General features: G+C 42.8%; 1 protein-coding gene across 1 annotated transcript; it reads right to left on the bottom strand.

Moving 5' to 3' along the window:
• Positions 1–1004: 1004 nt before the first annotated feature.
• On the bottom strand, positions 1005–14667 carry LOC125178839 (the record flags this gene model as incomplete). The annotated part of the gene is made up of 6 exons (XM_047883542.1): positions 13226–14667; positions 9571–9785; positions 8997–9219; positions 8085–8230; positions 7005–7155; positions 1005–1178 (listed from the first exon to the last, which is right to left on the bottom strand). Coding segments are annotated over exons 1-6 (2351 nt in total), but the record flags the coding sequence as incomplete, so codon positions are not given.
• Positions 14668–15514: the final 847 nt, after the last annotated feature.

The raw sequence follows: 15514 nt of genomic DNA, 5'->3' as shown, positions 1-15514 counted from the left end.
ACACACAGCCTCATTAATCCCACACAAAACACACATTATTGTCCTATCGGCGGCGCAGGTATCCCTGATACGCCTTCTGCAGTTGGGCGTCACTGGGCACCGCTGGTCCCCCCGGGGGCCACCGGTCGGTGATGTGGATGACAACATCCCCATCCCTGTGGGAGTGTGGCAGTGAATATCTTGCGTGGCATGTGGCATGTGGCATGCCAGCAGCCACCATATTATGTCAGCAGCCGTTATTTTGTGCGGCGCTATCATTGCCCGACAAATGGCGACTAATCACAGAGCGCCATAATCTTATCATTTATTTTTAATATATTAAAGATGATTATCATGAATATATTAATTTAATATAATCATCCAGGATTATATAGAATTAATATATTACAATAATTATACTATAGGATTAGAATCCTCTATAATATTATTATATTAAATATTATATATAAAATACAATTTATAATATGATTGGATCATAGTATAATATAATATATTATAATATATAATAAATATTATTTCATCTTATATTATATTATATGCAATAATAGTATATTTATATCCCCAATCATATCATAAATAATTTTTTATGTATATTATTCAATATAATAAAATTATATATATTTCCAATCCTATTTTGTAATCATTCCAATATATTAATTCTATATAATCCTATGTAATTACAAAATAAATAATAAAATTATATGTCATTGTTAAGAATGTGTGATTAAGATATAGGGTTATTAAAATAACAATAATGACAACATTATTCCGATATGATGTCAAATGATAATGATTGTCGTGATGATGGAGTTTTGTCCAATGATTGGCCGCCATCTGAGTGGACGGTCCATCATCATCGGCTGCCTTTTTGTTTTATTTTGCGACGGCCATCTGTCGCAATTAGACAATAATACTGTTATTGTAGTCTATTTATCAGAATATATTTATATAATTCAGCGATATAGGAATATTGACCCACAGTTCAGTGGCCGCCGTCCACTCACCTGTCAACCTCGGCGCGCGTGTCGCCCAGGATCCCCGTCCTGACGCCCTCGTCCCTCAGAGCCTGCATCAGCGGCGGCAGCTCAGCTGCACGGAGCCTGCTGCCCGGCAGCCTCAGCTTCCGGAACCTGGGCACACCTGTCCTGTTTTTGCAGCCTGGGGGAATGACACTGCTACTGCAGTGTCATTTCCCCAGACACACAAACTGCAGTGTCATTCCCCCAACTATACTATGTATAACTATACGATGAATTAATTAATAAAAAAGTTTTTAAGTTTAGTTAGTTTTGAGATTTTTCTATTATTTTACTTTTACTATATCGGCAATCGCTCTAATTTCGTCGGATTGGTCCGAAGTGGTCATATTCGGCACGTGACCAGGTTCTTGTATGAATGGGCTTGCGGCAAAAAATAGTACAAAGAGAGGGTTGCAATGAAACACAGATACATTTCAAATCAAATTGAGAAATTCAAGTTCACATCCTACGTTAACAAAAATCTCTAGTACATGAAAAAGGTAATCTGAACAAAATCATAGTCGAAAATCTATCAGTTAACATCATTAAAAGCATCTAATTTTACCGGAAAAAGCGAGTGATCCGTTGCAATTCCAATGCGTACGACAGTTGCAAACGACCGTAACTTGCGCACACGTTTGCGGCCGTATGTTCAGCGGCCGTACCGCTGCTGTATTCTCGCGTCCTCTTCACAGTTGCTCTTTCTTCATGGCCGTATTTCTCTTGCTACAGTGATGTTTCACGGCCGGTCTAACCGTAGAATTTATGATGCCGTACCTCGGAATAGTGGTGTTCGTCTTCATAGTCGATGATATCGATGATGGCTGTGACCGTACCGCTTCTTCTGATGCGAATAGTGACCATAACGTATTGATGACCGTAGTGAAGATAATTGTTGCTCGGCACTTGAAAACTTGAGTCTTCTTATTGCCGACATTATATTTGTAGAACGTCTCGTGGCCGCTCGCATTGCCTCACGGCCGAGTAGCAGCCGTACCGTTGATGTCGATCGTACTTTGTAGATTTTAGACGCGCTTACAGAAATCGGAGCTGCCTCGATGGGTCTAGGTTTCTTGCAAGTTTCAATGTTCGAAAAAACGGCGAAACCGCTGGCCTCACGGCCGCGGCCGTTACAAAATCCACTGACTGCAGACTTTGCTTACGAGACGGTAAACTCCGTATAACAGAACTTGGCGCCAATTTTAAGGTCCTTTTATACGCAGCCGTCGCGCACCGTTACGCCTATTCCCTCGAAGTGACGCCGCGACAGTTATGAAACCCGCAAGGGTCAACCGTTTGATGCCCTCGACATTCCAAACTATAAACAACCCTCGGTCTCACGGTCTCGAGAACAATAGCACCTTATACAAGCTTTACACAGATTAACCCCAAATTCCTGTAGCCTTCTCAACACTTCACTCTAAATCTCTAACTTCCAATAACTTTCATAACTCAAGTTATGAATTCACCCTCTACTACGTTCTATACAGTATAATTTAATTGAAATCAGAATTACCGACGCTCTAATCTTTTCCATTCAACTTCCCTAAACGAAAAGGCTCGAAATTTTTCTGTCTGGTTGCGATTTTTAAATGTTAAAAGCGAACAGACTTACATTACACTAAATTGAGAAAAATGAAATTATTCGTGACCACCATGCACTCGTACACCTGAATTATTTCTTGACATTCTCAGTAAACAATCATTATTCCAACATACAAGTCGTTAGCCTAATATCTCACGGTCCCTTAATTCCTTCGTACACACATGAAAATGAACATCCTACAAAATATCCACCTAAAACAAGAATTATTCATATCAACTCAATATACGACACAGTTACATTTCCAGTAAATAGTCTTCGCACAAACAAGAATCATCCATACAACTCATACACATTAATATCATTCCTTATTCACCTCTTACATATTTATTACCTTTTACTTTATTAGGGGGAGCGTCTGGGTCCAAAGTTCGAAATTTCGGCATTTCCAGTTTTTAGGCTCATCTTAAAGCTTACTTTCTGACGCATCGAACGGTACTAAAACCATCTCTGTACGTTGATTTATGCGTTCGCGACAGATCTCGTAAGAGGAGGAGGTGTCACGGCCCCTTCAGTAAAGTTAAATCCGCCCCGGCCGGGCACCATAAAGGGGATCGTCTGACGTAAAGCGGCCAATTATGACATTTTCCGGTTCTTATACTCATCTTAAAGCTTACTTTCTGCCGCATCGAACGGTACTAGAAACATCTCTGTACGTTGTTTTTTGCGTTCACGACAGACCCCTTAAGGGGGGAAGGGGGTGGGGAACTTCAGTAATTCCAAAGGGGAAAATTACCTATAAAATGTTCTCTCCACTCGGCTAGAGCTCAGTAACCTCACAGACAGAATGCGGGATGGTGTTCATTTAGTGGCTCCATGCACCGACGACTGACTTTGAAGTGAGTTGACGCTTACTTTCGGTATCTATGCTACGTTACGTGCCTTTACGTGCCGCGCGGCGGGTTTTTGCATCTACTGAAAAGCTGCCAAAGTTGTAAACCTCTCTCACGGCAATCCTATCTCCTACAGTTTGAAGCTACAGCAATGAGACATATACCATTCGATTTGGAAAGGAAAGATCTACAAACTTCACCTAGTCGTTTTTCCAACTTCGTCATAGTTCGGATTTTATTTTGCAAAAAGTGGGGGAGGGCGGGGGTAAAATCGAAAAATTCCGAAAAATATCGGAAAAAATGCTCCCACACCCACATAAATGAGAAATTCAAAAAACCGTCACGTGAAGTTTTTAGATATGGTCTTTACGCATCGAATGATATGTGTCTGGATGTTGTACCTTGAAAATCCTAGGAGGAGATAGATTTCTACCGTACCACCTTTTTTGGCCGTTTTCTAAGAACTTCACGTTTTATTTCATTTTTTTCCGAAAAATTCACATGAACAAACAAGTCTTAGATTTCTGTTTACATAAGTGTACCAAGTTCCAGAGTGATCCGTCTGTAAATAGCCGAGATAAATTTTACCCCAGACGCTCCCCTTAAACCATGTTACTCCGAACATCGGATTTTACAACTCGTTTACCGCAGCACTAATGTACTAAGTGAGTTTCAGCATTTAGTGGTTGCAGCGAGAACAAAGTCTCCTGCGTATCTCTTGTTCAAGAATTCAGACAGGCAGGTTGGTTAACTAAACACAAAGAAAAATAAAAAATTATCCCTACCTATAACATTTCATCAATACGACCAGTGTGCAATTTCTAGAGCCATCACTCGATCAAAAATCATCGCGCCTTATCAACCGCGCATTATCATGTCAAATCTTCGCCTTTTCAACGGCGTCTCATCATTTCAAACTAAGCCATCCTAGCAATGGAGTTCCCTTCCTGACTTGCCTGAAAACCTTCCCTAAACATTTCCATATAATTGAGTTCTCGAATAACTATTCGTCACACATTACGTTATTCATCATCCTATGCAGCAAAATAAATCATCACCTCGGTTTTTAATATCTCAACCGAATCTATCATTTCTACGACATCTCAAAACCACTTAAGTTTTTATGACTCGCTTGTAATCACCTCATTCGAAGCCTTCGTAAGTCACACATCCCACTGTTACATCTCGCGCTGCTGTTACCCGAACTCGTTCTCGCTCATTCAGTTCATTTCGATAATTATTTCTCAGCCAAATTCGTACGCAATTAAATTCTTGTCATCACTGGACTCAACCACATCCGTACCTTGTTATCAATCACTCGGTAGTCTAGCGTATAATTCTAAGTTAAAATGAAAGCGACAACTTCTACACTTACTTACAAGTCAATCAACTGGGCATAAAAATTTTCACAACAAATTTAATCACTATCCTGAATAGTTTTTATAAACATATCAATCATGCGGCATTGAGTTATAAAAAATACCATTTTTTCTGAACTCGATCCGCACAAAATTAGTTCTCCGCTAAAATAATTATCAAAAAATATCTATTTGATAAAAATGTCCGTTTGCGCACATAAATAAAATCACAAAGCGAATATAATTTCAGAAACAGGAAACCGAGCTGTTTACGTATTTGTATGCAATACTAATAAAGAAAAAAAACATAATTCAACTGGCATATAAATCATTGCTGACACTAAAAAAAAGGTTTTGATGAATCGTCAAAAAAGGTTTTGATGAATCGCGACACAAGTAAACAAAATTATGCCCGCCTGACCACCTTAATCTCTAAATTCTTCCTTAATAAGATATTCATGCATCTACAAATTATTTAAATCCCTCTTACACTTATAACTTTTATGAGAACATTCGCATTGAATCATGCTCACTGCACTATACGGTCAATAATTTTTTGGAGACATCACGAATGAAATGATTTTGTTGCCATCTCTATTGCACGAAAAAGAAACAAGTCCTTCTCAAATAATTTCTGGCCCAGTCTCAAGGTCCTAAATTTCACACAGTTGCTAAAATAAATGTTCCGCAGAATTAAAAGTGTCTGCATTAAAAACTGAATTATTCTATAAATCCAAACCTCTCAATGTATTTAGCCGTAAAACCTTCTAAACCGACAAGCCTGACCCACTTGATTAATAAAAAAGTTTTTAAGTTAATTTAGTTTTGAGATTTTTCTATTATTATACTTTTATTATATCGGCATTCTCTTTAATTTCGTCGGATTGGTCCGAAGTGGTCATATTCGGCACGTGACAGGTTCTCGTATGAATAGGTTTACGGCAAAAAAATAGTACAAAGTACATGAAAAAGGTATTATGAAATCTCTAGTACATGAAAAAGGTAAAATGAACAATCTCAAAGTCCAAAATATATCAGTTAACATCATTAAAATCATCTAATTTTACCAGAAAAACGTTGACCCGTTGCAGTTCCAATGCATACGACAGTTGCAAACGACCGTAACTTGCGCTCACGTTTGCGGCCGTATGTTCAGCGGCCGTACCGCTGCTGTATTCTCGCGTCCTCATCACAGTTGCTCTTTCTTCATGGCCGTATTTCCCTCGCTACAGTGATGTTTCACGGCCGGTCTAACCGTAGAATTTATTATGCCGTACCTCGGAATAGTGGTGTTCGTCTTCATAGTCGATGATATCGATGATGGCTGTGACCGTACCGCTTCTTCTGATGCGAATAGTTACCATATCGTATTGATGACCGTACTGTAGATAATTGTTGCTCGGTGCTTGAAAACTTGAGTCTTCTTATTGCCGATATTATATTTTAGAACGTCTCGTGGCCGCTCGCATTGCCTCACGGCCGAGTAGCAGCCGTACCGTTGATGTCGATCGTAATTGTAGATTTTAGACGCGCTTACAGAAATCGGAGCTGCCTCGATGGGTCTAGGTTTCTTGCAAGTTTCAATGTTCGAAAAAACGGCGAAACCGCTGGCCTCACGGCCGCGGCCGTTACAAAATCCACTGACTGCAGACTTTGCTTACGAGACGGTAAACTCCGTATAACAGAACTTGGCGCCAATTTTAAGGTCCTTTTATACGCAGCCGTCGCGCACCGTTACGCCTATTCCCTCGAAGTGACGCCGCGACAGTTATGAAACCCGCAAGGGTCAACCGTTTGATGCCCTCGACATTCCAAACTATAAACAACCCTCGGTCTCACGGTCTCGAGAACAATAGCACCTTATACAAGCTTTACACAGATTAACCCCAAATTTTCCAATAACTTTCATAACTCAAGTTATGAATTCACCCTCTACTACGTTCTATACAGTATAATTTAATTGAAATCAGAATTACCGACGCTCTAATTAGAATAAATATACGATGTATAACTATACGAAGTTTAACTTTACTATTTATTACTACATGATATATAACTACACGATGTATGCCTCTACGATGTATAATTATACGATGCATAACTATATGTAGGATAACGGAACAATGTATGACTATACGATGTATAACAAATTGAACTCTATTTTCCCCCGCGGGGGTCGGGGGCTACGCACCTCTTGTCAGGGGGGGCGAGGGAAGTGATGGTGTGGGCCACGGCCCCCCAGGACACCTCATCCGCCCCCTCCACGCACAGCAGGGGAGAGGGGGGCAGAGGCCACGCGGGGGAAGAGGGGCCAGGGGGCGGGATGGGGCGCGTGTACACCCCTGCGCACGTCAAATAAGATAACAATGAGGATAACAGTGATGCAAGAAATAGGGATGCAAGATAACAGTGATAAAAGATAACAGTGATGCAAGATAATTGTGATGCAAGATAACAGTGATGCAAGATAACAGTGATGCAAGTTAACAGTGATGAAAAATAACAGTGATGTCCGATAACAGTGATACAAGATAGCTGCAAGATAACAGTGATGCAAGATAACAGTGATGCAAGGTAGCAGTGATGCAAGATACTAGTGATGCAAGATAACAGTGATGCAAGATAGCAGTGATGCAAGATAGCAGTGATGCAAGATAACAGTGATGCAAGATAACAGTGATGCAAGATAACAGTCATGCAAGATAACAGTCATGCAAGATAACAGTCATGCAAGATAACAGTGATGCATGATAATAGTGATGCAAGATAACAGCGATGCAAGATAGCAGTGATGCAAGATAACAGTGATGCAAGATAATAGCGATGCATGATAACAATGATGCAGGATAACAGTTTAAACATGTTATACCAAAGTACATATAAACATAATATGATGTACATATACATAAAATTATATGCATTATAACAACATATAATATTCATGAATATTATACTATTTACATATATCATTTATATGATATCAAATAATTCAATAATGTGGGTATAATCTATACCCACTATAATCTATTGTGTGGGTATCATTTATATGATGCCCACGTAATAGATTATAGCCGCGTTATTACTCGTTGCTTGATGCTAATAAGTTGATTAATTAATTAATTTGTTGATATATTTGTGTGATTATTTATTATTTGGCGATTATCCCAGTGAACAATCACCACACATAACAATAAATAACGACTATACAATATATAATTGTACGGCGCCTACGGGCTCAGGGGCGCCGCCCGCCGTGCTGGGCAAGACTCACTGAGGTCCCCGTATTTCCCCCTGAGGGTGCTGAGGTCCAGAGGCGCCGCCATGCGGATGTCGAGGCGAGCGCCGCGGGCCACGGCGGCGAGGGCGGCGACCCCAGCGGAGGTGCCCACGCAGCCGCTGAACCATTCCAGCCTCACCCTGTCCCACAGGAGGATGAGGGGAGGCATGGATATAATTCCCACAGTTCAGAGGGATGAATAATGCGTGATGGTGAGGCATGAATATTATGCCCCCAGTACGAGGGCATGGTGAGGCATGAATATAATGCCCTCAGTGCGAGTGCATGGTGAGGCATGAATATAATGCCCTCAGTGCGAGGGCATGGTGAGGCATGAATATAATGCCCTCAGTGCGAGGGCATGGTGAGGCATGAATATAATGCCCTCAGTGCGAGGGCATGGTTAGCCATGAATATAATGCCCTCAGTTCAGAGGGCATGGTGAGCCATGAATATAAACCCCTCAGTTCAGAGAAATGTGGGTGTGCCCCTCATGACATTCGCCAAGAAGTTCCCCCCACGCTTCTTCCCTCTGCCCTCTCCCGCATTCCTACTGTCGCCCTGAGGGTTGAACCCGAGAACCCCGACGGCATCACCTGAACATGCAGGTTCATACATGCACCTGCAGGTTCTTGCATGCACCTGCAGGTTCCTACTATCAGCTGCAGGGTTGTCATGTGCACCTGTAGTGTTAAAACCTGCACCTGCAGGATCATTTCCTTCCCCTGCTGGGTTCTTATCTGCACCTGCAGGTTCTTACCTGCACCTACAGGTTTTTACCAGCAGATGCAGGGTTCTTACCAGCAGCTACAGGGTTCTTACGTGCACCTGTTGCTTTCCAGCCTGCACCCACAGGTTCTTACGTGCGCCTGCAGATTCTAACCTGCAGTACCGACAGTTTCTTACCCGCTGTTGTGCAGCGGCAGGAGGAGGTCGTCGTGGGGGTCGTAGCGGTCAGGGCTGGACAGCTCAATCCTGACCCCAACGTCCCTCGCCGCGGCGACGAAAGCCTTCCACAGCACTCCTCTCAGGGCCGCGGCCTCCATGTTCACATCCACCGAATATATTTGAGCGTATCGAGGGTGGCGGGCGTGGCGGAGCATGGTGGCTACAGCGGCCACATGGCGGGCTGCGGGAGTACATTGTATTCTATTATACTGTTCTGTACTGTGTTGTATTACACTGTATTGTATTATATTGCACTGTATGGGATTGTATTGTACCATAGTTTTGAGAGATGATGTTCATAAACATCCTACATGGATGCTTCGTTAAATCATCGCTGCGTAAGATCGAAAGTATTTAAAATTTTTACTTTAATTCAATAAATCCAGTGTTTTCATTTGGTCAGAACTTCGCTAGGCTTTCACCCGCGACAATCAGCGTTAGTCGGTGTCTGACTAACTAAACTGTCGCAGCGTCAGCGGATCCCTCGCCACACCCAACACGTGACCACCCAACTCGAGTGCACGTCACCCACCGTTCCTGACGAGCCACCTCTTCTGGTCTCCCACCAAGGCCACGAGCTCAGCCACCGCTCCCACTGGACGGTAGTGTGTGACGCAGTCCATCACATCCTCGGCGGTGACGCTGGCGTCCTGTAGCGCCTCTTTCAGCTCCCCCCACCGCCGTGTGAGGTGGCGGGGGCTGTCCCTGCGTAGCGCCACCACCACGTACAGCAGCACCTCCCCCAGCCTGGGGTATTACAAGTGGGTGGGTATTCATAGGGAGCGTCAAGCCTGTACGTCGCCTGCAGCTTGTGAAATGTTTTGGTTTCTTGCTTGTATAAAGTTAAAAAATGTCTGTTTCTGTTTGTATTTATCGTGCTTTCCCCAAATTGTGCTTGCAGCTCATGCCAACAGAGCGGCATCCAGCTCATGCTAAGCAGGAGAGTGAATCCAATTGTAAGTAGTAGGGTAACTACAATAGTAAGTAGGAGGGTAAATACAATAGTAAGTAGGAGAGTAAACACAATAGTAAGTAGGAGGGTAAATACAATAGTAAGTAGCAAAGTAAACACAATAGTAAGTAGGAGGGTAAACATAATAGTGGGTAGTAGGGTGAATACAATAGTAAGTAGGAGGATAAATACAATAGTAAGTAGGAGGGAAAATACTATAGTAAGTAGGAAGTTAAATACAATAGTAAGCAGGAGGGTAAATACAATAGTAAGTAGGAGAGTAAACACAATAGTAAGTAGGAGGGTAAATACAATAGTAAGTAGGAGAGTAAACACAATAGTAAGTAGGAGGGTAAATACAATAGTAAGTAGGAGATTAAACACAATAGTAAGTAGGAGGGTAAATACAATAGTAAGTAGGAGGGTGAATACAATAGGAAGTAGGAGGATAAATACAATAGTAAGTAGGAAAGTAAACACAATAGTAAGTAGGAGGGTGAATACAATAGGGAGTAGGAGGATAAATACAATATTAAGTAGGAGGGAAAATACAATAGCAAGAAAGAGGGTAANATTTCGTATCTACTTCAGGCTACGGTGTGTTGTCTGTCTCTTATACACATCTACAATAGTAAGTAGGATGGTAAATACAATAGTAAGTAGGAAGATAAATACAATAATTAGTATGATGGTAAATACAATAGTAAGTAGGAGGGTAAATACAATAGTAAGTAGGAGGGTAAATATAATAGTAAGTAGGAAGGTAAGTACAATAGTAAGTAGAGGGTAAATACAATAGTAAGTAGGAAGGTAAATAATTAATTACAGTAGTAAGTAGGATGGTAAATACAATAGTAAGCAGGAGGTGTAGGAGCAGCAGTGTGGCGTGGGGGGAGTGGTTAGTAAGTGGGGCGGTTGGGGGAGGCCCAGTGAAGGAGGGGGAGAAGCACATTATATGAAGCGGGATAACTGATAACATAATTTTAAACTCGGCAACACGCAGAGGTGTTAAAAACACGGAGAGGTGTTTAAATAAATATAAGACGTATAAATCAATACGAGTTTGACATATTCGTCCAAGAGACTCAGCGGATGTCATCAACTTGATGCTTTTTGCCTCACACTCTGCGGTTATTGAAATATCTAAAAGGCTAGTATTGAGAACCGCGAGGCTTCGCACAGGCTCGGTTCTTCACTATGAGTTTCTCTACAAATTAGGCTGGACTTTACTCCACTCGTAAATGATATTGCGATATGAATTTTCCCATGCTTACCCAGCCATTTATTTACAAACGGTGGACAGTAATAAGAAATATATAAACTTTTTCATTAGACGAGTTTTGATGAAGGAAATTTCAAGAGAGTTTCAAGATTAATGTTCATGAAGTCTGCGAGTTTAACACTTTGTCGAGATGTCAAAGAGTTATAATTTTTATTCTCCACTAAATAGGATACCCGGAATTTCTTGTTCAGCCTCCTTGCCGTAAATATTACCAGCCAACAACTAGTTATGAACGAGCATGCTTATACTTGAAGTGAAAATCCCGTGTATTAGCTGTTTCGATGGAGGCGTTGTGGAAGGTATGAGGGGAAAGAGACGTTTTAAATTACTGAGCTGTCATTCCACGACGGGCAGAACGGTGAAGGCGAACTCAATGAGGGGCGAGGAATAATACGTGGCCAGTTTTCGGCCTAGTCCAATAGTTATAACTGACCGCTGGCCATTCTTCGGCCATCTGAAAGCCACCCGTTACCGCAGAAAATTGGGTTGGCTAGGACCTCGTGTTACAAAAACTACAAGCTCGAGGATAGCGACTGACCGAGCTTAGGACCGATCGAGGATTTCACCAAGTGGTCGTTCATACCTCGCTCTCAGACTTCGCCGCACTATGGCTACCAGCCTTAAGGCTGGTAGTCAGAGTGCAGCGAAGTCTGAGAGCGAGGTATTCACGACCATCATGTGAAATCCTTGATCTGCCCGAAGCTTGGCCAGTCGCTACCCTCGAGCTTGTACGCTTTGTAAGATGATTTCCTGGACGCCAGGGGTCGGCCAGAACTAATTGGACTAGGCCGACCGCGGGCCACGTATTATTCATCGCCTCTCATTGAGTTCGCCTTCACCATGACGCCCGTCGTGAACTGACAGCTCAGTAATTTAAGACGTCTCCTTCCCCTCATACCTTCCACAGCGCCTGCATTTGAGCAGTTAGTATACAGGATTTTCCCATCACGTATCAGCATGTTCGATCACAACTATTTTCTGGTGGATAATATCTACAATAAGGAGGCTGATCAAGAAATTCCGAGTATACCATTCAATGTAGAATAAAAATCACAACCCGTTGACATCTCGAAAAAAGTATAAAAGTCGCTGACTTGATGAACATTATTTTTCAAAGTTTCTTGAAATTTCCTTTCATCATAACTCTTTTAATATAAAGTTTACATGTTTTTTGTACCTGTCAATTGTTTATAAATAAATAAATGGGTAAGCAAGGAATAATCCATATCGCCATCTCATTTACGAGTGGAGTAAAGTCTATCCTAATTTGTGAAGAAGCTCATAGGGAAGAGCCAAGCCTGTTCGAAGCCAGACGATTCTCAATCAGAGCCTTAAATCGCTGGCGTTGCGAGGTCAGCAACACAGATCAGTTAGGTTAGTTATGCCAAGACACATGTCATGTACTGCTCACCACACATGGCTGAGAGCTTTTTGCTGCTCACCGCTCATGGCTGAGAGCTTTGCACCGCTCACTGCTCATGGCTGGGAACAGTATGCAGCTCACTGCTCATGGCTGAGAACATTATGCAGCTCACTGCTCATGGCTAGGAAAAGTATGCAGCTCAGTGTTCATGGCTGGGAGCAGTATGCAGCTCACTACTCATGGCAGGGGACATTATGCAGCTCACTGCTCTTGGCTGGGAACAGTATGCAGCTCACTGCTCTTGGCTGGGAACAGTATGCAGCTCAGTGCTTTTGGCTGGGAACAGTATGCAGCTCGCTGCTCTTGGCTGGGAACAATATGCAGCTCACTGCTCTGGGCTGGGAACAGTTTGCAGCTCACTGCTCTTGGCTGGGAACAGTATGCAGCTCACTGCTCTTGGTTGGGAACAGTATGCAGCTCACTGCTCTTGGCTGTGAACAGTATGCAGCTCACTGCTCCTGGCTGGGAACTTTATACTACATATGTTAAGTGCGTGCTTGTAGAGCAGGTTATTTGTCGGATATACTCACCTACTCATTTTCTCCTTAGGGACTCCCAGGATGCTGTAAAGGGGGTCGGCGCTCCCCCCAATGATGCGCTGAATGATGTAATGACCAGCGAACATTTCCTGCTCACTCTTGTGCTTGAATTCATAGCGTGAACCCTTGTTCAAACCTATAGGTTTGTGCTCTGTTAGCACCACTGAGAGTACAACTGCAGGATCGACCTTATTATTACCCTTCGGTAAAACCTGGCACTTCTCTTTGATGCCAATCAGCTCTGCCTCCGGCAAAATCGAGACGTTGTCGCTGAGCAGATCCAGAGCTGCCGCACCGACGACCGCAAACAAACTGTTAAGCAGAACGTCCAAGTCCTCATCAATAAAATCTGCAAGTTTGGTACGGGCGAGTTCCCTGTACAGGCGCAGCTTGTGAGGCGCTATGTCCTTGGGCGTCTGCCACGAGGATATTACCTCAGGAAAGTGCTTATACATCTCACAGAAATGAACCAAGTTGATGGGTTCACAGAATTGACTTCTGACATCTTCATTCATCGACTCGAAGCTCCTCGTCATCTCACCAGTTGGAGTGCCGTCACTATAAGATTTTTCATACCGCCGCAAAAATTCAAGTTGGTCGGCAAGCTTCGTGAGCGGCAGGATCTCATACTGAGTAAAGCTGACATCGTAGTTCTTAAGCAGCGGCACCAATTTCTTCATCACGGCATGAGGACGAGTCGTGATCAATACACGACAGTTGCTGCCCCAAATCATTTCGAAAATCTCAATTACGACGTTTTTAGAAACGTTGTTTACTTCATCGAAGCCATCGATGATGAATAAGACATCGAGACGCAGGAGAGCAAGTAGAACATTTTCTTTCCCCAGTTCAATGCACAGGTCTTTGTAGTGCTGCAGGATGACGTCATTCAGTGTTAGTGAGGTGCGATCCATGCACTCGTAGAAGATGAGTTGGTTAAACGACCTGAAGTAATCAGCGGCTCCTTGCTCCGAAATGAAAAACTGCAGTACGATGTTTTTGACGAGGGTTGTTTTGCCGGAGCCTGCGACGCCCGTTACCACCATAACCTTCTCATAAGCTTCAAATATTTTTGTGTAGGAAAAAATTTTCCCTCTGCCGGTTTCTTGCATATTCACGTCGAGGGCGTGGAACACGGCCTGACGTCGGACCTTATCCTCGTCCATCGAAAAATTTTCATATGCAAGCTTGGCCTTCCATAGAAGTCTTACGGCCTTTTTTCCGCTAAATACCAACCTCGTACACCCGTAATAAATGCTTTGGCTGTCCATTGTCTTCGCTTTTTCGATTTCGTTGTTGAGGTTTTGTACCTCGGCATCAACATCCGCCTGGGGAAGAGCATAGAACCTCCCCGATTCCTGCACCAGCTCCACCAGCGCTTTTGTCAACTCAGTGAATCTCTGCGCGTCAGCTGCGTTGTGCAAATTGCGCATGATGGCATTGCGCAGATCCTTGACGGCGCGCAACTTGGCCAGCAGCACTGCAGGATCCCTAGCGGTGCCCCCGTAGCCAAGATCAAAAAGTTTTGGGAGGAGAGAGAAGAGCACTGTGACATCTAGCTCGTCGGGATGATATGAAGTTTCTAAAATTTTTGATGAGAATCTCGTTAGTTTGTTCCACTCTGTCTTGCTGTAAGCTCTTCCAAGCTTTCGCTCCATCAGATGCCTGTAGGTCTCGTTGCTTTGTTTGTCGTCACACTCCTTGTCCAGCATGGACCGCATGATACTGGGGATCAGGTCCAAGTTAACGACAATGTTGCGGTAAATTCGAACAACTACGTCACCCGAAGAAATGGGTACTACAGCGCCAGGGTCGATAACTGGGCATGTGCCGGCCATCTTGCAGGATCTGTTGAAGCGAGTAATCAAATTCAAATATCAATTTGAGGTTAAAATAAATATTTAGCAATATGACTTAGTGACATGGGCTCTAAATTGACAGAAAACGACAAGCCTGTCTAAAATTCAAATGCCTGACTTCACCTCTAAATTTCAATTCCGGCCAATTTTTACTTCCAGAGCTTGGCTAATTCCTTTACATTTATTTTGAATTCTAACGACTAACCATTTTCCTGTTGGGAAATAATATTTAAACTTTGTTGACTGCTTGAAAGATTGTACCAATGTTCAGCACCCGCTGAACATGGCTTCGTTTGACGTGAAAAATTTATTCACTGATATTCCTCATACGGAAACTTTTAAATATTTGTCTCGACGTTTTGTTTAAGTATGTGAATGACCTGGTTATTGGTCTTAGCCACAGAATTTTCAAAAAGCCTCT

The sequence above is a fragment of the Hyalella azteca genome, unplaced genomic scaffold (genome assembly GCF_000764305.2).
Source record: "Hyalella azteca isolate HAZT.00-mixed unplaced genomic scaffold, Hazt_2.0.2 contig13204, whole genome shotgun sequence".
Lineage (NCBI taxonomy): Eukaryota > Metazoa > Arthropoda > Malacostraca > Amphipoda > Hyalellidae > Hyalella > Hyalella azteca.
Note: the sequence above shows the minus strand (reverse complement) of the source record. Positions and strands in the feature narration are given on the sequence as shown.